Source organism: Vulpes lagopus, chromosome 8 (genome assembly GCF_018345385.1).
Source record: "Vulpes lagopus strain Blue_001 chromosome 8, ASM1834538v1, whole genome shotgun sequence".
NCBI classification, from domain to species: domain Eukaryota; kingdom Metazoa; phylum Chordata; class Mammalia; order Carnivora; family Canidae; genus Vulpes; species Vulpes lagopus.
Genome location: NC_054831.1, coordinates 62,839,622 through 62,865,442, shown reverse-complemented (window position 1 = coordinate 62,865,442; position 25,821 = coordinate 62,839,622). Strand labels below are relative to the sequence as shown.

Here is a 25,821-nt window from a genome sequence, read left to right as displayed (position 1 = left end):
CCCTCTCTCTGTCTCTCTCATGAATAAATAAATAAAATCTTTTAAAAGGAAGTCTCTCATGGTTTGTCTTCCTCTCTAATTTTTCCCACTCAGTTCCTAACTGCAGGAAACAAAGGGTTGTGGAAGGGGAGATGGATGGGGGGATGGGCACTGAGGAGGGCACTTGATGGGATGAGCACTCAGTGTTATCCTATATGTTGGCAGATCGAACTTAAATAAAAACAAAAGTTAAAAAAAATGAAATAAATTTTGCATGCAATAAAATGAAAAAAAAATCTTTAAAAAAAAATCAAGGAAGTGAAATACCTGTAACTCTGAAAATTGTAATACATTCATTAAAGAAACTGAAGACAACATAAAGAAATGGCAAGATATACCATAATCCTGGATTACAAGAATTAATACTGCTAAAATGTCTATAATACCCAACGCAATCTATAGAGTCATCATAATCCCAATCAAAATAGTAATTAGAATTTGGGTGCCTAGGTGGCTCAGTAGTTAAGTGTCCAACTCCTGACTTCAGCTGAGGTAATGATCTCAGGCTTAAGACTGAGTCTTAAGTCGAGCTCCACGCTGAGTGTGGAATCTGCTTAAGACTCTCTTTCTCCCTCACCCTTTGCCCCTCTCCCTCTCGTGCATGGGAGTGAGCTCTCCCCACTTGACCCCTTCAAAAAAGTAAAAAGTAATGGAGTTTTTCACAAAACTAGAACTAAGACTCCTAAAATTCAAATGGAAGTACAAAGTGCCTGAATAATGAAACCAATATTGAGGAAAAAGAACAAAGCAGGAAGTAATCACCTTTTGCTTTCAAACAATATTACAAAGCTAGAGGAATCAACTACAGTATGCTACCAGGATAAAAACAGACACACAGATCAGTGGAATACAAATGGCAGCTTAGAAATAAACCCATACATACATAATCAATTAACCTATGACAAAAAGAGACAAGAATATACAATGGCAATGGGAAAACTGGACAATGATATGCAAAAGAATGAAATGAACTACTATTTTACACCATCTACAGAAATTCATAACAGATTAGAGAATACAGGCAATAATCTCTGTCATAGAAACATTTTTCTAGATCAGTCTCCTCAGGCAAAAAACAAAAACAAAAGGCAAAAATAAACTAGTGGGACAACAAAAAATAAAAAGGCTTTTGCATAACAAAGAAAACTATGAACAAGATGACAAGGCAACCTACTAAGAGAATATATTTGCAAATGGCATGTCTAGTAAAGGGTTAATATTCAAAATATACAAACAAATTATGCAACTCAATGCCAAAAATCAAATAATCCCATTAAAAAGCCGGCAGAGAACCTGAATAGACATTTTCCCAAAGAAGATATACAGATGGAGATGCATGAAAAGATGTTCAGTATCACTAATCATCAGGAATATGCAACTCAAAAATCACAATAAAGTATCATCTCACACATGTCATGATGGCTGTTACCAGAAAGACAAAAAAGAACTGTGTTCACAAGGATGTGGAGAAAAGAGAACACTCCTATGCTATTAGTGTGAATGTAAAGAGGTGCAACCACTAAGGAAAATAGCATGGAGGGGATCCCTGGGTGGCTCAGTGGTTTAGCACCTGCCTTTGGCCCAGGGCGCAATCCTGGAGTCGCAGGATTGAGTCCTACGGTGGGCTCCCGGCATGGAGCCTGCTTCTTCCTCTGCCTGTCTCTCTCTCTGTCTCTCTCTCTGTCTCTCTCTCTCTCTCTCTCATGAATAAATAAATAAATAAATCTATTTTAAAAAATAGTATGGAAGTTCCTCAAAAACTTAAAAATAGAATTATTACATACAGTCCAGCAAGTCCACTTCTGAGTATTTATCCAAAGAAAAGGAAAACATCAATTCAAAGAGATAAATGCAACTCTATTATCTTTTCGGTGTTAATTATAATAGCCAAGGTATGGAAGCAACCTAAGTGACCCTGGATAGATGAATGGGCAAAGATGTGGTACACACACATACACCTCTACACAACAGACTATTATTTAGCTACACATAAGAATGGAATCTTGCCATCTGTGACAACATGCATGGACCTAAAGGGTATTCTGCCAAGAAAACTAAGTCAGACAGACAAACACAAATACTGTATGATTTCACTTACATGTAGAAACTAAAAAACAAACCAAACAAAACAGCAACAGGCTCAGAGATACAGGAAAAAAACTGTTGATTACCTGTGGGGAAAAAGGCTGAGGAAGAGATTGGACAAAATACATGAAAGGGATTAACAGGTACAAAATTCCATTTATAAAATAAATGTCATGGTGATATAATGTACAGCCTAGGAATAACAATGTAGGGATGCCTGGGTGGGTCAGCAGTTGAGCATCTGCTCAGAGTGTTATTCCAGGGTCCTGGGATCGAGTCTGCATCGGGCTCCCCGCGGAGAGTCTGCTTCTCTCTCTGCCTGTGCCTCTGCCTCTCTCTCTCTCTCTCTGTCTCTCATGAATAAATAAAATCTTTATTAAATAAAAAGTAGTGGGTATGTATGTGTGTATATGTATACACATACACACACACGCATACATATACTAAGGATCATTACTCAGCCACAAAAAAGAATGAAGTCTTACCAGTTGCAACAACAAAGAGGGATCTTGTTGAAATAAAGTGGGGAAAAAAATGAGATAAGTCAGAAAAAGACAAATAAAATATGATTTTACTCACGTGGAATTTAAGAAACAAAACAAATGAACAAAAAGAAAAAGACAAACCAAGAAACACATTCTTAGCTATAGAGAATAAACTGATGGTTACAAGAAAGGAGGCGGGGGGGGGGGGGGTTAAGGGAGATTAAGAATACACTTATTGTGATGAACACTGAGTAATATACAGAATTGTCAGATCATTATGTCATGCACCTGAAATTAATATAACACTGTACATTACCTACACGGGAATTAAATTTTTTTTTAAATTGAAGACAAAAAAGTTCTTAAAACCAAAAAGTTTATAGCAACCAAATAAATACTCAGTAAGAGGCAATATTTTTTTAAAGATTTTATTTATTATTTATTCGTGAGAGACACACAAAGAGAGGCAGAGACATAGGCAGAGGGAGAAGCAGGCTCCCTGCAGGGAGCCTAGTATGGGACTCAATCCCAGGACCCAGGATCATGCCCTGAGCCAAAGGCAGATGCCCAACCACTGAGCCACCCAGGTGTCTCAGAGGAAACATTTATTTTTTATTTTTTATTTGTTATGATAGTCACACAGAGAGAGAGAGAGAGGCAGAGACACAGGCAGAGGGAAAAGCAGGCTCCATGCACCGGGAGCCCGACCTGGGATTCGATCCCGGGTCTCCAGGATTGCGCTCTGGGCCAAAGGCAGGCGCCAAACTGCTGCGCCACCCAGGGATCCCCCCCTTTTAAAAAAAAGCACAACATGGACTCAAAGTCACCCCAAGATCAAGAGTCACATACTCGGGATGCCTCGATGGCTCAGCAGTTGAGCGCCTGTTTCTGGCTCAGGGTGTAATCCCAGAAACCAGGATCCAGTTCCACTTCGGGCTCCTTGTGGGGAGCCTGCTTCTCGCTTTGCCTGTGTCTCTGCCTCTCTCTCTCTCTTTCTCTCTCTCTCTCTCTCATGAATAAATACATAAAATCTTAAAAAAAAAAAAAAAAGTCACATACTCTAACAACTGAGCATACCTGTAAAACCCCTCTGTTGAAAATGAAGAAAGATGCTCAGGTGAGGTGGGGTGGGGTCGGGTGAACAAATAAGGGGATAAAAGTTTAAAAACACAGGCTTAAAACACACACACACACACACACACACACACAGAGGCTTTTCCAGGCACCTGGGTGGCTCAGTCCGTTAAGCAACTAACATTTGGGGCAGCGATTTAGCGCTGCCTGCAGCCCAGGGCATGGTCCCGGGGACCCAGGTTCGAGTCCCATGTCAGGCTCCCTGCATGGAGCCCACTTCTCCCTCTGCCTGTGTCTCTGCCTCCCTCTCTCTCTCTCTCTCTCTCTCTTTTTCTCTTTGTGTCTGTCTCTGAATAAATAAATAAAATCTTTTTAAAAAAAGCAACTAACATTTGATTTCGGCTCAGGTCATGATCTCAGGGTCCTGAGATCAAGCCTGGCCAGAGCTCTGTGCTCAGCAGAAATCTTCTCTCCTTTTCCCTCTCTCCCTACTCACGTGCACTGTGTGTGCATCCACACGCATGCACACTCTCCCTCTCTCAAATATATAAATCTTTTTTTTTAAGATTTTATTTACTTATTCATGAGAGACACAGAGAGAGGCAGAGACACAGGCAGAGGGAGAAGCAGGCTCCTCACTGGGAGCCGGAGGTGGGACTTGATCCCGGGACCCAAGGATCACACCCCAGGCCAAAAGGAGGTGCTCAACCACTGAGCCACGGAGGCGTCCCTAAATAAATCTTTTTTAAAAGAGGACTCCACGAAGGGGCGCTTGGGTGACTCAGTGGTTGAGCGTCTGCCTTCCACTCTCAGGGCATGAGGAGCCCCTGCTCCCCCGGTCAGCAAGGAGTGTGCTTCTCTTTTCCCTCTCCTTCTGCCTCTCCCCCTGCTCGTGCTTTCTCTCGAATAAATAAAATCTTAAAAAAAAAAAAAAAAGATAATACTATGACCAATTAGATAACCTACATAAAAATGATAAATTCCTAGAAACACACAAACTAAGAAAACTGAAAGAGAAGGTCTGAACAAATAAAAAGATAAACAAAAAACTTCCAACAAAGAAAAGCAAAAGTCCTGGGTTAAATGCACTCATAAGTGAATTCTACCAAACATTTACCTTTTTAATTTTTATTTAAAGTGTAGTTAGTTAACATACAGTGCGATACTAGTTTCAGGAGTAGAATTCTACCAAATATTTAAATAAGCATTAACACAAATTCTTCCAAATAATGAAAGAGGAAGAAACACTTCCTAACTCATTCTACAAAGCCAGTATGTCATCAAATACCCCTAAAGCCAAACAAAACAGAGGAAAACAAAATTACGCACCAATATCCCTTATGAATATAAATGCAAAAATTTTCAGCAAAATACTAGTGTATTTGTATCTTAAAACAGCTATAAATTAAAAGAAATTTAATAGCTTTAGAAAAAAATACATTCTTCCACAGTTCTGGAGACCAGAAGTCCAAAATCAGCATGCTTCTATCCTAACTTCTGGTGGCTCCAGCAATTCTTGGCATTTCTCAGCTCACAGCTACATATTCAATCTCCACCTTAGTCCTTTCACATGACTATCTCCTGTGTCTCTTGGTGCATTCTCCAATGATCTTTTACAAGGGCATTTGTTATTGGATTGGGTGTCCATATGGGGCCAGGATGATCCCATCCAAGATTTTTACCTTGGTTCTAAATATCTGTAAAGACCCTATTAGGGACACCTGGGTGGCTCAATGGTTGAGTGTCTGCCTTAGGCTGAGGGCGTGATGGCACAGTCCAGGGATGGAGTCCTGCATCAGGTCCCCACAGGGAGCCTGCTTCTCCCTCTGCCTATGTCTCTGCCTCTCTCTGTGTGTCTCTCATGAATAAATAAAATCTTAAAAAAAAAAAACAAAAACCTTATTTCAAATATGGTCATATTCTGAGGTTCTAAATAAACAAATTCTTTGGGGTACAAAATTAAGTAATTAAAAAATTGTATACTTTGATCAAAAGGGATTTATGATAGAAATACAAAGGGGATTCAACATAAGAAAACCAGCCAATTATACTATACCTTTAATAAAACAAAAACCACATCACCATGCAAAAAGATACCAAAAAAAAAAAAAAAAAAGGATTTGACAGAATTTAACACCTTTCACAAGATATAAATTCAACAAAGCAGAAATAAAATGGAGCTTCCTCAATACAATTGGGATATTTATGAAAAACCTGCTGGAAAAAACTAACTCAATGATAAAAGACTGATAATTTTCCCCCTAATATCAGGAAGAAGACATGGATACCCACTATATATTTCCACTTCTGTTCAATATTGTACTAGAAATGCTAGCTACAGCAATTAATGAAAAAAAATTAGTGAAAGGCATCCAAATTGGAAAAGATGAAGTAAAACTACCTTTATTCACACCATTTTACATATAGAAAGCCCTAAAGAACATGCAAAAAGAATTAGAAGAAATTCAGCAAAACTATGGTATAAAAGCCACACGTGGAATTCTGTTTTATTTCTACGTATTATCAATGACTAATCCAAACAGAAAATTAAGGGAAAAAATCATTTTGCATCTAAAAGAATAAAACATCTATGGGATGCCTGGGTGGCTCGGCGGTTTAGCGCCGCCTTCAGCCCAGGGCGTGATCCTGGGGACCTGGGATGGAGTCCCACATCGGGCTCCCTGCATTGGGCCTGCTTCTCCCTCTGCCTTTGTCTCTGTCTCTCTCTCTGTGTCTCTCATGAATAAATAAATAAAATCTTTACAATCAAGAAAAAAAAAAAAAAGAATAAAACACCTAAAAGAAATTAAACAAGGTGAAAGATTTCTACCCTGAAAACTATAGAACAGGGATGATGAAAGAAATTAAAGACATAAATAAATGGAAAGACACCCCCACATTCATATAATAAAAGAGTTTACACTGTTAACAATACTACCCAAAGCAATATACAAATTCAACATAATCCCTTATCAAAATTCCACACGTCTTTTTTGCAATCCTTGAAATCATACCAACTAGAATCCAAAGAGTCAAAGCAATACTGAAAAAGAAAAAGAAAAATGAGACACTCACATTCCCAATTACAAAATTTACTACCAAAGCTGTAGTCTTCAAAACAGTTTATGATGGCACTTTACAATAGACATAAAGATCAATGGAATACAACAGAGTCCAAAAGTAAACCCATGTATCTACGGCCAACTGATTTTCAACAAGGCACCAAGACCATTCACAATAGGGAAAGAACAGTCTCTTCAACAAATGGTGCTGGGACATCTGGATTTCCACATGAAAAAAAAAAAAAAAAACAGGAGAGAGAGAGGTTGGACCTTAACTCATATCATATACTAAATTTAACTCAAAATGGGTCAACAACTAAAAAAGTCCTTAAAAAATAAAGTCAGAATGAAACATAGATATAAATCTTAATGACTTTGATTAGCAATGGATTCTTAGATATCAAAAGCGTGAGCAACAAAGAAAAATTAAACAGATCCTCATCAAATTAAAAATTACTGTGAATCAAAGGACATTATCAAGAAATGAGAAGACAATGTACATAGAGAGAGAAAAGCTGTGCAAATCATGTATCAGTCTAGAAAATATAAAGAATCCTTATAGGTCAACAACAAAAAGACAAACAACCCAATTACAAAAAAGACAAAGAATATGAATAGATTTCTCTCCAAAGAAGATTCACAAATGACCAATAGGTTCATGAAAAAATGCTCAATATATTATTATCTTTAGGGAAATAAATCAAAACCACAGTGAGGTACTACTTCATACTCAATAGGATGGCTATAACTTAAAATTTCAGAAAATAGTGTTGGTGAGAATGAAAAGGAATTAGATCTCTCACACACTGCTTGTGAGAATGTAAAACTGGTGCAGGCACTATGAAAAACTTTGGTGGTTCCTCAAAAAGTTAAACCCAGAATCATTAAATGACCCATCATGCCACTCCTAGTATATACTCCCCACAAAACTGAAAAGAGAGAATAAAACACATTTGTACAACCATGTTCACAGCAGCCCTATTCACAACAATCAAAAGGCAGAAATACAAATGTCCAACAAATGAAAGGACCAACACAATGTAATCAATCTCCACCCCCCCTTTCGTGCTCACAGATACTCTCACACACACACGCGCGCGCGCACACACACACGGAGAATTATTCAACCATAAAGAGGACTGAAGTACTAATACAGGCTACAACACTGATGAACCTGAAAAACATTATCCTGAGAAAGAAGCCAAACTTCAACAGTCATACTGTATGACTATTATAGTTACATAAAATATACAGAAGTAAATCCATAGAGACAAAAAGAAGCTTGGTGATTGCCAAGGGCTGGGGGAGAAAGGATAGATGGTAAAATGTATAGTTTCTGCTTATGAAAGCATACTTTCTTTTAGGGTGGTAAAAATGTTTTGGAAATTGACAGAGGTGATAATTGCACAACGTTGTGAAAGTAGTAAATGTCACTGAACTATATATCTTAAGCTGGTCAATGTTATGCTATATAAATTTTATCTCAATTTTAAGAAAGAAGAATATGGTACCCTGTCCTTCCTTCACAAACTGCACTTCAGGGTAATAAGTAGTTGAGAAATGATCGATTGTCTGTATATGACAATATATGACAGAATATCACAATTTTATTCACTTTCTATTTAATAAAATAATGGTCTAGATATTGGTCATCAGCTGCTAATATCACAAAAAAAGAAAACAACCAAATATCATATGCCTCATGAATGAAGCATACAACACCATGAAGTCTTTTTAACTGCCCCCACAATAAACTGACTATAATCGAGCTTCTGAATACATCTAACTACCAACATACAGAAAATATATAAGACAAAGTAACATGCTCACACACTCACACCCCATATGAGATACAATCAATAAAATCTCTATTGTGGGAAACTATACAGTGCAAATGTCCCAATTTTCTCCATAAGTAAAGTGACAAGGAAATGGTTTGGAGGGGTTACAAAGAGACCTAAGAGACATATCAAGCAATTACACTGTATGCACTTCATGGATCCAGCTTATGGATCTTCTTTGGACACTGATTCATTCAAATATAAAAAGAAAACATTTAGGGAGACAACCAGGAAAATCCGAGTAACTGAATAGTTGATGGCTTTAAAAAATCTTTGACCTTTTTTTTATATGTGATAATATGTTGTGTATTTGTTAAATACCCACGTATGTTAGTTATGATCTAAAATTCAAAATAATCAAAATGGCATAAGGAAAAGTTTAAATGAAACAAGTCTAGCCATGACTTGATCACTATTAAAGCTAGGTACCTGGGGATTCTCTCTACTTTTATGTATACTCAAAATTTCCCATAGTGAAATAGGTACATTTTTAAAAATATACCTGCAAAATTTTACCATTTAGTATTTCTGATAGCCATTCCCTCATGTTTACACTCCTACTACTGCTGTCTTCAACCAGTCCCTTATCAATCTGCCACTTAGACTTACTGCAATAATGCAGAGTCTCATCTTTGTGGGTTTAGACTCTAAAGCAAAAACAAGCATAATCAAAACTGTCCTTGGGGCACCTGGGTGGCTCAATCAGTTAAGTGTCTGCCTTCAACTCAGAATCTTGGGATCAAGCCTCACATCAGGCTCCCTGCTCAGTCGAAAGCCTGCTTCTCGTCTCCCTCTCATATCATATCTCCCTCTCTATCTCAAATAAATAAATTAAATCTTTAAAAAAAAAAAACTGTCCTTAAAATTCAAATTTTGAGACCACATCTGGGTGGCTCAACAGTTAAGCATCTGCCTTCATCCCAGGGTGTGATTCCAGGGTCCAAGATCAAGTCCCACATCGGGCTCCTTGCAGGAAGCCTGCTTCTCCCATGGCCTGTGTAACTACCTCTCTGTTTCTTTCATGAATAAATAAATCATTTTTTAAAATTCCAATTTTTAATATATAACCCTGTGAGATTTTGTAAGTTATTTTCTTGTCAGATTGTTATCTATCAATGAGCCTCAATTCATTCTGAAATTTCTTCAAAAATGTAAGTAACAAATAATCCAATTAAAAGTGGGAAGACAGGGATGGTGGTGTGGCTCAGCGGATGAGCGTCTGCCTTGGGCTCAGGGTGTGATCCCGGGGTCTGGGATCCAGTCCCACATCGGGCTCCCCACGGGGAGCCTGCTTCTCCCTCTGCCTGTGTCTCTGCCTCTCTGTGACTCTCATGAATAAATAAATAAAATCTTATTTTAAAAATGGGAAGACATGGACATTCTTCCAAAGAAGACATACAGATGGCCAACGAATACATGAAAAGCTGATAAACATCACTCATCAGGGCAATACAAATCAAAACCACATGACATATCACCTCACACCTGTAAGAATGGCTAAAATCAAAAACAGAAGAAACAACAAGTGTTGGTGAGGATGTTGAGAAAAAGGGAACCCCTGTGCACTGTTGGTGAATATGCAAACTGGTATAGCAACTGTGGAAAACAGTATAGAGGCTACATTAAAAAAAAAAAAAATCAGAAACATAACTGCCATATGATCCAGTAATCACACTACTGGTACAAAAAATACTAATTTGAAAAGATATATGCACCTCTATATTATTGCAGGATTATTTACAAAAGCCAACTTAGGGAAGCTGCCCAAGTGTCCACCAATAGGGTGAATGGATAAAGACATGGAAGCACCTGGCTTGCTCAGTCAGAAAAGCATGCAACTCTTGATCTTGGGGCCATGAGTTTGAGCCCCACGTTAGGTGTAGAGATTACTTAAAATAAGTAAACCTAAAAAAAAAAAAAAAAAGATGTAATACATATATACACACACAGTCACACACACACACACATTGGAATGAATATTATTCAGCCATTAAAAGGAATGAAAGCTTGCCATTTACAAAAGTATGGATGGATCTAGAGTTATAATGTTAAGTGAAATAAGTCAGTCAGAAAGACAAATACCATATTATTTCACTCATAATTGTAATATAAGAAAAAACAAACAAAGAAAAAAGAGACAAACCAAAAAAACAGACTCTTAACTATAGAGAACAAACTGATGGTTAACCAGAGGGGAGATAAGGGTGTGTGAAATAGTTGAAGGGGATGAAAAGTAACACTTATCTTGATGAGCACTGAGTAATAATAGAATTGTTGAATAACTATACTGTACACCTGAAACTAATATAACAGTATATGTTAACTCTACTGGAATATAATTTTTTTTTTTAGTTTTAAAAAACCATAAAATGTAACTGACATCACCATCTCTTGCTTGACCCCTCGCTAATATATTTCATATCTTTGTCAATGATGGCTGCGAAAGCCTTACAATCATTCACAGGGATTTCCATATAGGTTTGCCTAGAATGTATGCTGACTGAGTAAAATGGCAAACTGAATTATCTCTGCAATTTATTTCTTTTTCTGTATCTCCTCCCACTGCCCAGGCTATATAGCTGATTTCAAGTATGTTAAATGCACTTATGATCCAGCTCTACTATTCTTTTTTATAGCTGGCAATCATATTCTTTCAATCCATTCACCACATTGCTATCACAGTTACCTTTCTAAAATAGAAATCTCATGTTATTCCTCAGCTTCAGTGGCTCCCCAAATCAACAGGATCAAGTCCTCAGTACAGGAAAGGGAAGAGGGAAGAGGGAGAAGGAAGGGAATGGAAGGAGATGAGCAGGGGAGAGGAGAAGGAATGACAACTTTGCCTTTATCATCAGTTTCACCTCTCAGAGGGCCTGCCATTCAAACCTTACAGTCTAACTCCCATTTTCAATTCTTCAATATACTTGTGTCTTTTATCGTTTGCTTCTCCTTCTGCCTGTAATACCCCAACCCCACTTCTCATACGCCAATCTATATTATATATTAAACTTGTTAAGTTTTACTTACCTTTAACAACTGAGAATTATGTACAGCAGATGAGATTGAGAAAATTAAAAGCTGCATTGAGAAATTCCTCATCCTGACTACCAAAACTTCTAACGTATTTTCCAGCATGAAAAGGGAGTATTAGGTATTAAAAATTAAGTATTATAAAAAAAATTTATCATCAATATTGTACCACCAGGTACATTGTGGAGTTTTGTTAACTACTCAAGAAATATAATTAGTATTTCAATAGGAAAATGAATTCAAATCTATTTACAAATAGATTGGTAAATCTATTTTGGAACACAATTTAGTCAGAATGTTTTAAATATACATCAAACTTAAGACTCTTAATAAAGATGGTGTTTCAGATCATTGAAGAAAAGATGAACTGCTCAACAGATGATGATGGGACAAATGGTAGCATTTTTAGCAACCACAAAAAAATAAAGATGGATCCATACCCCATATTGTCTTACATGGATACATTCCAAATGTATCAAAGATTAAACTGTAAAAAAAAAGAAACCATAAAAAAACTAGAGGACATTGTGAAAGAATCTTTTTATTAATGTTGGAGTAAGGAAGGCCTTTCTAACTATGGTTCAGAATACAGAATCCATGAAAGATAAGATTAATAAATTCACTTAAATAAAAATCAAACTTCTGCATGGTACAAAGCCCCATAAGCGAAGACTGAACAACTGGACAAAAATACTAACCCAACTCAATCACAAAAGCCTTATGAATAAAGAGGCTCCTATGAAAGCTTCAACAATCAAAAAGAAAATGATCAGGGATGCCTGGATGGCTTGGTGTTTGAGTGCCTGCCTTTGGCCCAGAGCGTGATCCTGAAGTCCAGGGATCAAGTCCCACATCCGGCTTCCTACATGGAGCCTGCTTCTCCCTCTGCCTAGGTCTCTGCATCTCTCTCTGTCTCTCATGAATAAATAAATAAAATCTTTAAAAAAAAAAAAAAAAAAAGATCAACAACCAAAGAGAAAAAACATATTAACAAACCAGAAAGAAAAATACAAATTGCTTGGAACGCCTGGGTGGCTCAGCAGTTAAGCGTCTGCCTTTGGCTCAGAACGTGATCCTAAAGTCCTGGGATCGAGTCCCACATCAGGCTCCCTGCATGGAGCCTGCTTCTTCCTCTGTCTATGTCTCAGCCTCTCTTTCTCTGTGTCTCTAATTAATAAATAAAAAATCCAAAGAAAGAAAAATACGAATTGCTTTTAAAAAATATAAGATGGTGGGGCACCTGGGTGACTCAGAGGTTGAGCATCTGACTTTGGCTCAAGTCGTGATCCCAGGGTCCTGGGATTGAGTCCCACATCAGGCTTCCTGCAAGGAGCCTAACTCATCCTTTGCCTATGTCTCTGCCTCTCTCTCTGTGTCTCTCATGAATAAATAAAATCTTAAAATAAAAAAATACACACACACACATATATATAAATATATATATATATAGGATGGGGGGGCCCCTAAGTGGCTCAGTCAGTTAAGCGGCTACCTTTGGCTCAGGTCATGATCTCAGGGTCCTAGGATGGAGCCCTGCATCAGGCTTCCTGCTCAGTGGGCAGTCTATTTCTCCTTCACCCTTCACTGCTCCCCCTGCTTGTACTCTCTTCACTTGCACTCTCTAATAAATCAATCTTTAAAAATAAAAATTGTAAAATAAAAGTGTAAGATGCTCAGCTTCACTCATAAAAGAAATGCAGGGGCAGCCTTGGTGGCCCAGCGGTTTAGTGCCACCTTCATCCCAGGGTGTGATCCTGGAGACCCAGGATCAAGTCCCACATCAGGCTCCCTGCATGGAGCCTGCTTCTCCCTCTGCCTGTGTCTCTGTCTCTCTCTCTCTCTCTCTCTCTCGGTGTCTGTCAAGAATAAATAAACACAATCTTTAAAAAAAAATGCAAAATAACTGCTCTGAGATACCAATTTTCACCTACTGGATTATCAAAGGATACAGAGAATAAGTTATTCATTCAAGGCTGCTGGAAACATAAATAAGTACAACCACAAGGGAAAATAATTTGGGAATATCTATCAAATTAACTACAAAATCCCTTTGACCCAATAGTTCCACCCCTGGGAATTAATAATCCTACAGAGGCACACATGACATGTATACAAGGACTAGTCATAAAAGCAGAATATCAGAAAGTCTATCAACAGGTTACATAAACCATGATTATATAAAAAAGAAAGCTTTATACTAGTAATAAACTATTAAGTGAAAAAATTAAGATGCAAAGAGTATGTAAAATATTCATCCATCCGTATAAAAATTAGGGAGAAAATATTTCTTTATTCATATTTATTTGTATATAAAGAAAAACCCTAGAAGGAGATGCAAATAAGTAATAAGAGAAGTATACCAACAGCAGGAAAGTTGTTGAGAAACTAGACAGATGGTGAACAGGAATAGGAGCAAGGGTTTCTAATATTTTAAAAATTCTGTAAAATGTGGCTATATATCAGTCTAAATATTAAATTTGTATATAAATAAATCTATGTAGAGCTACACTAAAACATTTTTTTTTCCTTTTATTTACCCATGTCATTCCTCTATTCTATGCCAAAAATGCTTTAGAGGTAGCTGCTCAAAATGGAAGAGTACTAATAGGAGTTACAATCTCTACTTTTATGAGTTTCTTCATCAATTAATTTTCACAGTATGCCACAGTTTAATAAATTCATGTCTACATATTTAAGAATGGTACTGAGCTGAATAAATAAATAAAAATTTTTAAAACGGGAGGAACGCCTCGGTGCCTCAGTGGTTGAGCATCTGCCTTCAGCTCAGGGCATGATCCCAAGGTCCTAGGATCGAGTTTCGCATCAGGCTCCCCTTGAAGAGCCTGCTTCTCCCTCTACCTGCGTCTCTGCCTCTCTCTCTGTCTCTCTCATGAATAAATAAATAAAATATTTTTTAAAAAATAGAATGGTACTGAGCTATAAAGAAACATGGATTTCTCAGGGGAAAGCAACTAAAAATGGAGATGCAAATGAGAAATTCACAAGGGTGAATTTAAAATTTAAAATTTAAAGACAGAAGTCAGCATTTCTCTATATTCAAGCAACAAAAATCCTCAGGGTGTTAAAATTAACATTTACTAGAAATATCATCTGTCCAGCAATACACAAAAGAGAGGGGAAAAAAGACTCTAAAACATCAGAGTGTAGCTCTAACAACAAAAAAGAAGCTAACTTTTCCCAAAATAATTTCTAATATAAGAAAATTATACCCATTTTAAAAAATGAAGATTTTAATTAGAAGTATGTGCCCATTCTACATTTTAAAAACAATGCTTGGGGCACCTGGGTGGCTCACTCAATTAAGAGTCTGACTCTTGATTTCATCTCAGGACCATGAGATCAAGCCCAGATTTGGGCTCTGTGTAGGCATTGAGCCCTTTCTCTCTTTCTCTCTCTCTCCCGCTGCCCCTCCCTCACCCACACTCTCTCTCCAAAAAAAAAAAAAAAAAAAAAAAAGTTTGTCCCTAAGGTAGCAAAAAAGATTCATAAATTACATTACTATTAAAAATATGAATGATAAACTTAATTTGATATTATAATATGAACCAGATATTTTTAAATACTCCCCCACTCCAGTTTTCAATAAAAAAAACTTTTTTGATTCTCTGTACTTACCCCCATTATCTGTTCTTTTTAAAGCTCCATCCTTATGAGGACACAGTTCACATCTCTATTTAAAAAAATAAAGAAGAAGAAGAGGAGAAATCAAAGAGATATTTCAAATTACCAAAGTATAACAACTTCCCCAAAACCTCAAAACTATTAAAAATGTGGGAGCAGGGGCACCTGGGTGGCTCAGTCAGTTAAGCGTCAGGCCATGATCCTGGGGTCCTGGGATCCAGCCCCACGTTGGGCTCCCTGCTCAGCGAGGAGTCTGCTTCTCCTTCTGCCTCTGCCACTCCTCCTGGAGTGTCTCAAATGAGTAATAAAAAAAATTTTTTTTTAATGTGGGAGCAGCATTTGTACTAGCTGCCACCAAAAGTATCTCATAACATTCCTCACAAAGTCATTCTCAACATGTGATCTTCCTCAAAATACCAACTACCAACTTTATTTCATATGTATGTATGTGTGCATGTGTACTTTTTTTAAGTAACTCTTCTTCCTCAACATGGGTCTTGAACTCATGACCCTAAGATCAAGAGTCACATGCTCAAGGGGCGCCTGGGTGGTGCAGCTGGTAAAGTGTCTGAGTCTTGGTTTTGGTTCCAGTCATGACCTCAGGGCTGTGAGATCAAGCCCCACAATGGGCTCCAAGCTTAGCCATCATGGAGTCTGCTTGGGAAACTCTGCTTCTCACCAAAATAAATCTTAAAAAAAAATAATGAGAGAGTCACATGCTCTACCAACTTCAGACAGCCAGGCACCTCATCAGATAACTTTAAAAAGAGAATATTACTTAACTTCCACATACCTGCCATGACTTTTGTTAACCATAACAATAACAAAAAGAGTCCAGGGCACAGTTTTTAACATTTGCCTCTATTCCTTCACTTTCTTATTTTTTTTTAAGATTTTATTTTTTATTTATTCATGAGAGATAGAGAGAGAGAGACAAAGACGTAGGCAGAGGGAGAAGCAGGCTCCATGCAGGGAGCCCGATGTGGGACTCAATCCCGGGACTCCAGGATCCAAAGGCAGATGCTCAACCACTGAGCCACCCAGGTGCCTCCTATTCCTTCACTTTCTGTCTAGGATCAACTAGTATTGTTATAGTCAGTTAGGTCTGGTTTCTCCTAAAATAAAGAGCCAAGCTCAAAAATTCAGAATTTTGACTTAAATGAGAAAACATGATCTCATATATGCGAACATGCTTTCTAGAAGGAAGGAACTGTTCTAATTATTCTAGTTACTCTTATCACAAACAATGATACTAAGTAGTTGTTATGCATCACTATCCCTACCACCCCTAGAAATTAAAACCAGAAATAAACCTAGGTAGAGATAGTATAATCATTTCTTTTCACTACTGATGAGAGAAAGATATTATAAAAATAATAAACAGAGTAAGTTTCAATGACATTGTCTTACTATGAAGAATATATTCCTGGAGCTCATATTTGAGTATTTATTATTTGTACCCTACACCTTGCTGCTCTCCAAAGAGATTTTGCAACTTATAATATGGTAATATAAACAAGTTACAAAAGAAAATAGGAGATGGAAATTAAGATAAAATAGTGAAAAAATAATAAAATGTAAGCTATTAGATCCTGTACCTGATTTTCCTCTAACCTCTTTGGCAACACCTTTCTGATAACCTTATGTAACCTTTAAATAAGGTAGTTCCTCAGGGCTCCAGCTTAAGATGCCTTCTCATTTCATGCTAAACACTAAGCAATCTTTATTTTCCATTCATCTGTTAACAACTAAATTAAGAGATCCCTGGGTGGCCCGGTGGTTTAGAGCCTGCCTTTGGCCCAGGGCGCAATCCTGGAGACCCGGGATCAAATCCCACGTCGGTTCCGGTGCATGGAGCCTGCTTCTCCCTCTGCCTATGTCTCTGCCTCTCTCTCTCTCTCTGACTATCATAAATAAAAAAATAAAAAATAAATAAAAAACTAAATTAAAAGTATCCCAGTGACTCTCAAATTTTACCTCCTATTCAGATCTGTCCTTAGATCCATATATAAACCTTCCTACAATTGCAATGGCACTTTCCAGACTGTCCAAATCTATGCAATACTTGCTTTGTTCAGTATTCCCTATCTTTTTTAAAGTTTATCAATTTTTTTTTTTAGTAATCTCAGCAACAAACCAGAGGCTTGTTGAACTCACGACCCCACAATCAAGAGTCACATGCTCTGACTGAGCAAGCCAGAAGCTCCTTCCCCTATGTTCATAATGGTACTCTCAACCACATATTTCCCATACAAAACACCTACACATCATCTTTTGACAGTTTCACCCTACGCTCTAACTCATATTTAATCAAACAGCATATTTTGCCCATTCTTCCTCCTAAGAACTAGTGAGATTGGTCTACCTATCTCCATCTATACTATTAGCCAACTGCAAGCCAACATCAACTTTCATCAGGACCACTTCAGGGACCCCAACTCAATACTGTCCCATGCTTACTCTTGCCTATATACCACCAATCTAGAGCAAACTTCAAAAATGCAGGTACAAGTATATTACTGCACCACTGAATAAACATTTTAATAGTTTTACTACATGATCGAGCTCCTACTTAGCTTCACAACTTTCTCTTTTCAATATCTCACATCTAGGCAATACTGTCTTTTCATTTTTACTTCTGTTTTTTTGTTTTTAAGGTAAACTCTACACCCAACACGGGGCTCGAACTCACAATCAAGACTTGCATGCTCTACTGACTGAGCCATCCAGGTGCCCCTCTTCTTTCAAATCTATAAATACTCCTAAATTCATTCTTGCTTCATAGACTCTAAATGTGTTACTTTTACTTTCTACCTGTAACACCTATCCTATATCCCAACCCTCTTTCACAGCTGGATAACTTCTATTCACCTCACGAGTTCTTAAAGTCACTTCCTCAAAGGTTTCTCTGATTCCCTATAGTAGATAATGTACATATTATAAATTACTTATACTTACTTCTTGTCATACATTGCAATCACAATTAACTATGCAATTATGTTTATTTTCTCTGCTAGGGTATATATATACTCCATTTCATGGCTGTAGCCCTAGCATCTATCCATCTCCTGACAGGGTAACTCAAAAAATATATGACAAAGGGATAGAAGAAGCAAAAATACAAGCACACTTATGAAAGGCAGGCAATAATTTGGTTCTAAACAATACAGCAACCTCTCTTACAGAAAGAAACACTATTAGTTGAGTGATTTATATCTTGTCAGAAAGAAAAAATTTCTTTTAGAAGAACTAAATTTAATAATTTATTTTTTTTAATTTTTATTTATTTATGATAGTCAGAGAGAGAGAGAGAGAGAGAGAGAGAGAGAGAGGCAGAGACATAGGCAGAGGGAGAAGCAGGCTCCATGCACCGGGACCCCGACCGGGGATTCAATCCCGGGTCTCCAGGATCGCGCCCTGGGCCAAAGGCAGGCGCTAAACTGCTGCACCATCCAGGGATCCCTAAATTTAATAATTTAAAGACTACACAGAACCAGAGATAATTACTCTTTGGGATGACTGGGTATAAGAATAATTGTTTAGCAACTGGAGAAGAAAAAATTTAGATTAAACCCTTAAACATTAACTGATCAATAATGCAAATTCAAAATGTTTTTAAAAACTATTATTTTTCTTTTTTTAAGATTTTATTTATTAGATAGAAGAACACAAGTGGGCTGGGGGAGGGGCAGAGGAAGACAAGAGACAGAGAATTTCAAGTGGACTCCCCACTGAGCTCAGAGCCCAACTCAGGGCTTGACCTCACAACCCCGAGGTCATGAACTGAGCAAAATCAAGAGCTGGACATTTAATCAACTCAGTCAACCAGGCACTGCATGAAAAACAATTTCAATATAAGAACTAAAAACAGTAATTAATCAAATGTAAGGAATTAAGAATCTATGGGCACCTGGGTGGCTCAATCAGAAGGCATGCAACTCTTGGTTTCAGCTCAGGTCATGATCTCGGGGTCCTGGGATCAAGCTCCACAGTGCACTCCATAAGTGGTATAGAGCCTGCTTGTCCCTATCTCTCTGCTCCTCCATACGCTTTCTCAAATAATCTTTTTTAAAAAATTAGAGGAGTACCAGGCTGGCTCAGTCAGTAGAGTATGCAACTCTCAAACTCTTGAGCTTGTCTGGTTTTTTTTTTTTTAAGTAATCTCTATACCCACTATGTGGCTTGAACTCACAAACTCAAGACCAAATGTCACATGCTTTCTTGACTAAACCATCCCTTTTACCAGCCCTAGTAAACTTTTTCTTAAAAGTTAATTCCTAACAATCTAAGTGCAGTGAATTTTAATTTTTAAATATTGTTGATGGCACTATAATCCAATTCTTTTGGAAAGCAATTTAGCAACATGATTCAAGAAAAATACTAATTCAATTACTTCATTTCTAGAGAGCCAAAGGAAATATGATAGAAATAGCACTTATTAGGGGATCCCTGGGTGGCTCAGCGGTTTAGTACCTGCCTTCAGCCCAGGGCATGATCCTGGACACCTGGGATCGAGTCCCACATCAGGCTCCCTGCATGGAGCCTGCTTCTTCCTCTGCCTGTGTTTCTGCCTCTGTGTGTGTGTGTGTGTGTGTGTGTGTCTCTCATGAATAAATAAAAATCTTTAAAAAAAAAAAAAAAAAAAGAAATAGCACTTATTAAGTACTATTTCATTTTTGTATCATTTATGTACCTTATTTTTTGTGTGTATCATTTATGTACTTTAATTTCAATTCATGAAAAAATATATATGCAAAGATACTTTATATAGCTGTTTATAATTATAAAAATTGTATACAGGTGCCTAGGTGGCTCAGTCAGTTAAATGACTGACTCTTGGTTTCTGCTCAAGTCATGATCCCATGGTCATGAGATCAAGCCCTGCACTGGGCTCCATGTTCAGCACAGAGTCCGCTCGAGATTCTCACTCTCTCTCTCGGCCCCTCTCTCCACCTGTGCTTCTGCACACACACACTCTTTGTCTCTCAAAAGTAAATAAAAGTAAAATCTTCTTTAAAATTGTATTAAAAAGTTGGGCCACCTGGGTGGCTCAGTAAGTGTCTGCCTTCAGCTCAGGTCATGATCCCAGGGTCCTAGGATCAAGTTGCAGATTGGACTCCTTGCTCAGCAGGCAGCTGCTTTTCCCTCTTCCTATGCCCATCCCCCCCACTCATGCTCTCATTCTCAAATAAGCAAAATCTTTTTTAAAAATTGTATAAAAAGTATGACTAACTGTATTTCAATGAGAAATAATGGTATATTTACAAAGATTTATGCATAGAAATAATTCTAAAACACACAATACATATTAACAAGCTGATGATGAAGATAGTAAGATAATGAATGAATTTCTTTATTCCAAAATACTTTCTTTTATATTTTAAACTTTTGTAGAGATACATTACTATATGCCATGTCTCCTTACTAAAGACAAAAATAGATATATGGAGACTTCAGAGAAAAAAAGTACAGGAAAAGAAAAGATTAAGTTCTAGGTAGAAAACTATGACCTAACTCAGGAAGAAAGGATCTGGTATGAGAGACCTTGGACCACAGAGACTCCAGATCCTACAGTAAACTAATACAACAAGGAGGCACAGAGAAACTCTCTTAAAATCAATAAAAAGAGGTCAACACCCTGATATATAATAGTGAAACTTGCAAATCTGAGAGACAAAGAGAAAGTCCTTAAAGCAGCTCAGGACATGAGGTCCTTAACCTAAAAGGGTAGAAACATTAGACTGGCAGCAGTCCTATCAACAGACACCTGGCAGGCCAGAGAGGCCTAGCATCATACATTCAGGATGTTAAGTGAAAAAAATATGCAGCCAAGAATATTTTATCCAACGAGGATGCCATTCAAAATATAAGGAGAGATAAAAAAGGGTCCAGGACAAACAGAAACTAAGAGAATTTGTGATCACCAAACCCACACTAGAAGAAATATTAAAAGGGATCCTTTAAGCAAAGAGAGAGGAAAAAAGTAACAAAGACTTGAAAGAAACAGAGACAATCTGTAGAAACAGTAACTTTACAGGTCATAAAATGGCACTACATTTGTACCTTTCAGTAGTTACTCTGAACACAAATGGGCTAAATGCCTCAATCAAAAGATACAAGGTATCAGATTGGATAAAAAAGCAAGACCCATCAATATGCTGCCTGCAAGAGACTCATTTTGGACCCAAAGAAACCTCCAGATTTAAAGTAAGGGGTAGAAAACCATTTATCATGGTAATGGAAATCAAAAGAAAGCTGGAATGGCAATATATATGACAAAATTAAAAATTTTTTAAAGATTTTTATTTATTTAATCATGACAGAGAGAGAGGCAGAGACACAGACAAGAGGGAGAAGCAGGCTCCACACAGGGAGCCCGACGTGGGACTTGATCCCATGTCTCCAGGATCACATCCCGGGCTGAATGCGGCTCCAAATCGCTAAGCCATCAGGGCTGCCCCAAAATTAGATTTTAAACCAAGGACTATTAATATGAGATAAGGAAACACACTATATCATAATCAAGGGGGCTATACAATAAGAAGATCTAACAATTGTAAATATTTATGCCCGTAACACAGGAACAGTCAATTCTATAAGCCAGTTAATAACAAAATTAAAGAAACCCATTGATAATAACACAGTAATACTAGAGAACTTTAACACCCTACTCACTGCAATGGACAGATCATCTAAACTGAAGATCAGTAAGGAAACAAGTATTTTCAGAATGACACACTGGACCAGATGGACTTCACAGATATATTCTGAGCATGCCATCCTAAAGCAACAGAATACACATTCTTCTTGATTGTACATGGAACATTCTCTAGATGAGATCACATACTGGGACACAAATCAGGTCTAAATCAGTACCAGAAGACTGGGATAATTTCCTGCATATTTTCAGACCACAATGCTTTGAAACTGGAACTCAATCACAACAGGAAATTTGGAAAGAACTCAAATACATAGATGCTAAAGAGCATCCTACTAAAGAATGAATGGGTCAGCCAGGAAAATTAAAGAAGAAATTTAAAAATTCATGTAAACAAATGAAAATGAAAACACAACTGTTCCAAACCTTTGGGATGCAGCAAAGGTGGTCCTATGAGGGAAGTATAGCAATATAAGACTTTCTCAAAAAACAAGAAAGGTCTCAAATATACAACTGAACCTTACACCTAAAGGAGCTGGAGAAAGAATATCAAACAAAGCCTAAGCCCAGCAAGAGAAGAGAAATGATTAAGATTTGAGCAGAAATCAATTATATAGAAACCAAATGAATAACAGATCAATGAAACCAAGAGCTGGTTCTTTGAAAGAATTAATAAGCCTAAGAAAAACAAAACAAAACAAAACAAAAAGAAGTAATAAGACTGATAAACCCCTCAGACTTATCAAAAAGAGAAAGGACCCAAATAAATAAAATCATGAATGAAAGAGGAGAGATCACACCAACACCAACACCAAAGAAATACAAACAATTCTAAGAACATATTATGAGCCAACAAATTAGGCAATCTGGAAGAAATGGATGCATTCCTAGAGACATATATACACCAAAACTAAAACAAGAAGAAACAGAAAATCTGAACAAACCCATAAACAGCAAGGAAATTGAAGCAGTCATTAAAAATCTCCCCCCACAAAAAAAAAATAAAAATAAAAATCTCCCCCAAAACCTACAGAATGGGAGAAGATATTTGCAAATGACATATCAGATAAAGGGCTAATATCCAAGATCTATAAAGAACTTATTAAACTCAACAGCAAAGAAACAAACAATCCAATCATGAAATGGGCAAAAGACGTGAACAGAAATTTCACCAAAGAAGACATACACATGGCCAACAAGCACATGAGAAAATGCTCCGCATCACTTGCCATCAGGGAAATGCAAATCAAAACCGCAATGAGATACCACCTCACACCAGTGAGAGTGGGGAAAATTAACAAGACAGGAAACAACAAACGTTGGAGAGGATGTGGAGAAAGGGGAACCCCTCTTGCACTGTTGGTGGGAATGTGAACTGGTGCAGCCACTCTGGAAAACTGTGTGGAGGTTCCTCAAAGAGTTAAAAATAGACCTTCACTAAGACCCAGCAATGGCACTACTGGGAATTCACCCCAAAGATACAGTGCAGTGAAAAACCGAGACACCTGAACCCCAATGTTTACAGCAGCAATGTCCACAACAGCCAAACTGTGGAAGGAGCCTCAGTGTCCACTGTAAGATGCATGAAGAAGATGTGGTCTATGTATACAATGGAATATTACTCAGCCATTAGAAACAAGGAATATCCACCATTTGCTTCGATGTGGATGGAACTGGAGGGTATTTTGCTGAGTGAAGTAAGTCAATCGGAGAAAGACAAACATTATATGGTCTCATTCATTTGGGGAATATAAAAAATAGTGAAAGGGAATAAAGGGGAAAGGAGAGAAAATGAGTGGGAAATATCAGAGAGGATGACAGAACATGAGCCTAACTCTGGAAAACGAACAAGGGGTAGCAGAAGGGGAGGTCGGCAGGGGGTTAGGGTGACTGGGTGACGGGCACAGAGCAGGGCATTTGATGGGATAAGCACTGGGTGTTATGCTATACGTTGGCAAATAGAACTCCAATAAAAAAAAAAATACCCAAAAAATAAATAAATTTCTAAGTCAAATAAATACATACATACATACATACATACATAAATTTCTTTAAATAAATAAATATCTCCCCCAAGAGTCTAGGACTTGATGGCTTCCTGGGAGGAATTCTACCAAACATTTAAAGAAGAATTAATACCTATTCTTATGAAGCTGTTTCACAAAATAGAAATGGAAGGAAAACTTCCAAACTCTTTCTATGAGGCCAGCATTACCTTGATCCCAAAAGCAGAAAAAGACCTCACCAAAAAAGAGAATTACAGACCAGTATCACTGATGAACATGAATGCAAATATTCTCACCAAAATACTAGCTAATGGAATCCAACAGTACATTAAAAGGATTATTCACCACGACCAAGTGGGATTTATTCCTGGGCTGCAAGGGTGGTTCAACATCTGCAAATCAAACAATATGATACACTACACTAATAAAAAATAAAAAAAAATAAAGGACAAGAGCCATATCCTGACAAAGGACAGCATCCTTTCTTGACTAAAACTCTTCACAGTGTGGGGAGATACAGGGAACATTGCTCCATATCATAAAAGCCATTGACAAAAAGCCCACAGGGAACACAGGGAATATCATTTTCAATGGGGGAAAAACTGAGAGCTTTTCCCCTAAAGTGAAGAACATGGAGGGATGTCCACAACGTAGTGCTAGTTCTAGCCTCAGCAATCAGGCAACAAAAAGAAATAAAAGCCATCTGATTCGGCAAAGAAGTCAAAGTCTTACTCTTTGTAGATGACATGATAAACTACATGGAAAACCCAAAAGAATCCACCCCCAAATTGCTAGAACTCATACAGAAATTCACCAAAGTATATCAGGAAATCAAATTAATGCGCAGAAATCAGTTGCATTTTTATACACTAACAATGAGATAGAAGAAAGAAAAATCAAGGGCACCTGGGTGGCTCAATCAATTAGCTGTCCACCTTTGGCTCAGGTCCTAGGATCAAGTGCCGCACTGGGCTCCCTGATTAGCGACAAGTCTTTGTCTCCCTCTACCCCTGCCTGTGATCTCTCTTTCATGCTCTCTAATAAATAAAATCATTTTCTTAAAAAAAATTTATCTCTTATTTATTCATGAGAGATACAGAAAGAGAGGCAGAGACAGACAGCAGGCTCCCTGCAGGGAGCCAGATACAGAATTCAATCCCAGGACCTCGGGATTACAACCTGAGCAAAAATCAGATGCTCAACCACTGAGTCACCCATGTGTCTCTCAAATAAATAAAATCTTAAAACAAAAGAGAGAGAGAGAGAAATTAAGGAGTCAATCCCATTTGCAGTTGCACCTAAAACCATAAGATACCTAACAATTATCCCAACCAAAGCAGAAAAGGATCTGTATTCAGAATACTATAGGAGAACACTCATGAAAAATTGAGGAAGACATAAAGAAATAGAAAAATGTGCTATGCTCATAGATTAGAAGAACAAATATTGTTAAAATGTCTGTTACTTAGAGCAATCTATACATTGAAAGCAATCCCTATCAAAATGCCATCAATTTATTTCAAAGAGCTGGAACCAAGAATCCTTAAATTTGTATAGAACTAGAAAAGGCCTCAAAAAGCCAAAGGAATGTTGAAAAAGAAAACCAAAGGGACACACCTGGGTGGCTCAGCGGTTGAGCATCTGCCTTCAGCTCAGGGCATGATCCCACAGTCCCGGGATAGAGTCCCACATCAGGCTCCCTGCATGGAGCCTGCTTCTCCCTCTGCCTATGTCTCTGCCTGCCTCTCTCTATCGGTCTCTCATGAATAAATAAAATCTTTAAAAAAAAAAAAAAGAAATGAAAGAAAGCCAAAAGTTGTGGCATCACAATTCCAGACTTCAAGCTCTATTACAAAGTTGTAAGCATCAAGACAGTATGGTACTGACACAAAAACAGAT

At 37.6% G+C, this 25,821-nt stretch overlaps 1 protein-coding gene across 12 annotated transcripts in view; it reads right to left on the bottom strand.

The window, feature by feature from the left end:
- Positions 1-25,821, bottom strand: part of MLLT10 (MLLT10 histone lysine methyltransferase DOT1L cofactor) — a 259,317-nt gene that overhangs the window by 174,751 nt on the left and 58,745 nt on the right. For all 12 annotated transcript variants that reach the window (XM_041765075.1, XM_041765081.1, XM_041765074.1 and 9 more), the window contains one exon: positions 15,253-15,307. In XM_041765075.1, the coding sequence (XP_041621009.1) occupies positions 15,253-15,307 (55 nt within the window). The remainder of the gene's footprint in view (positions 1-15,252; positions 15,308-25,821) is intronic.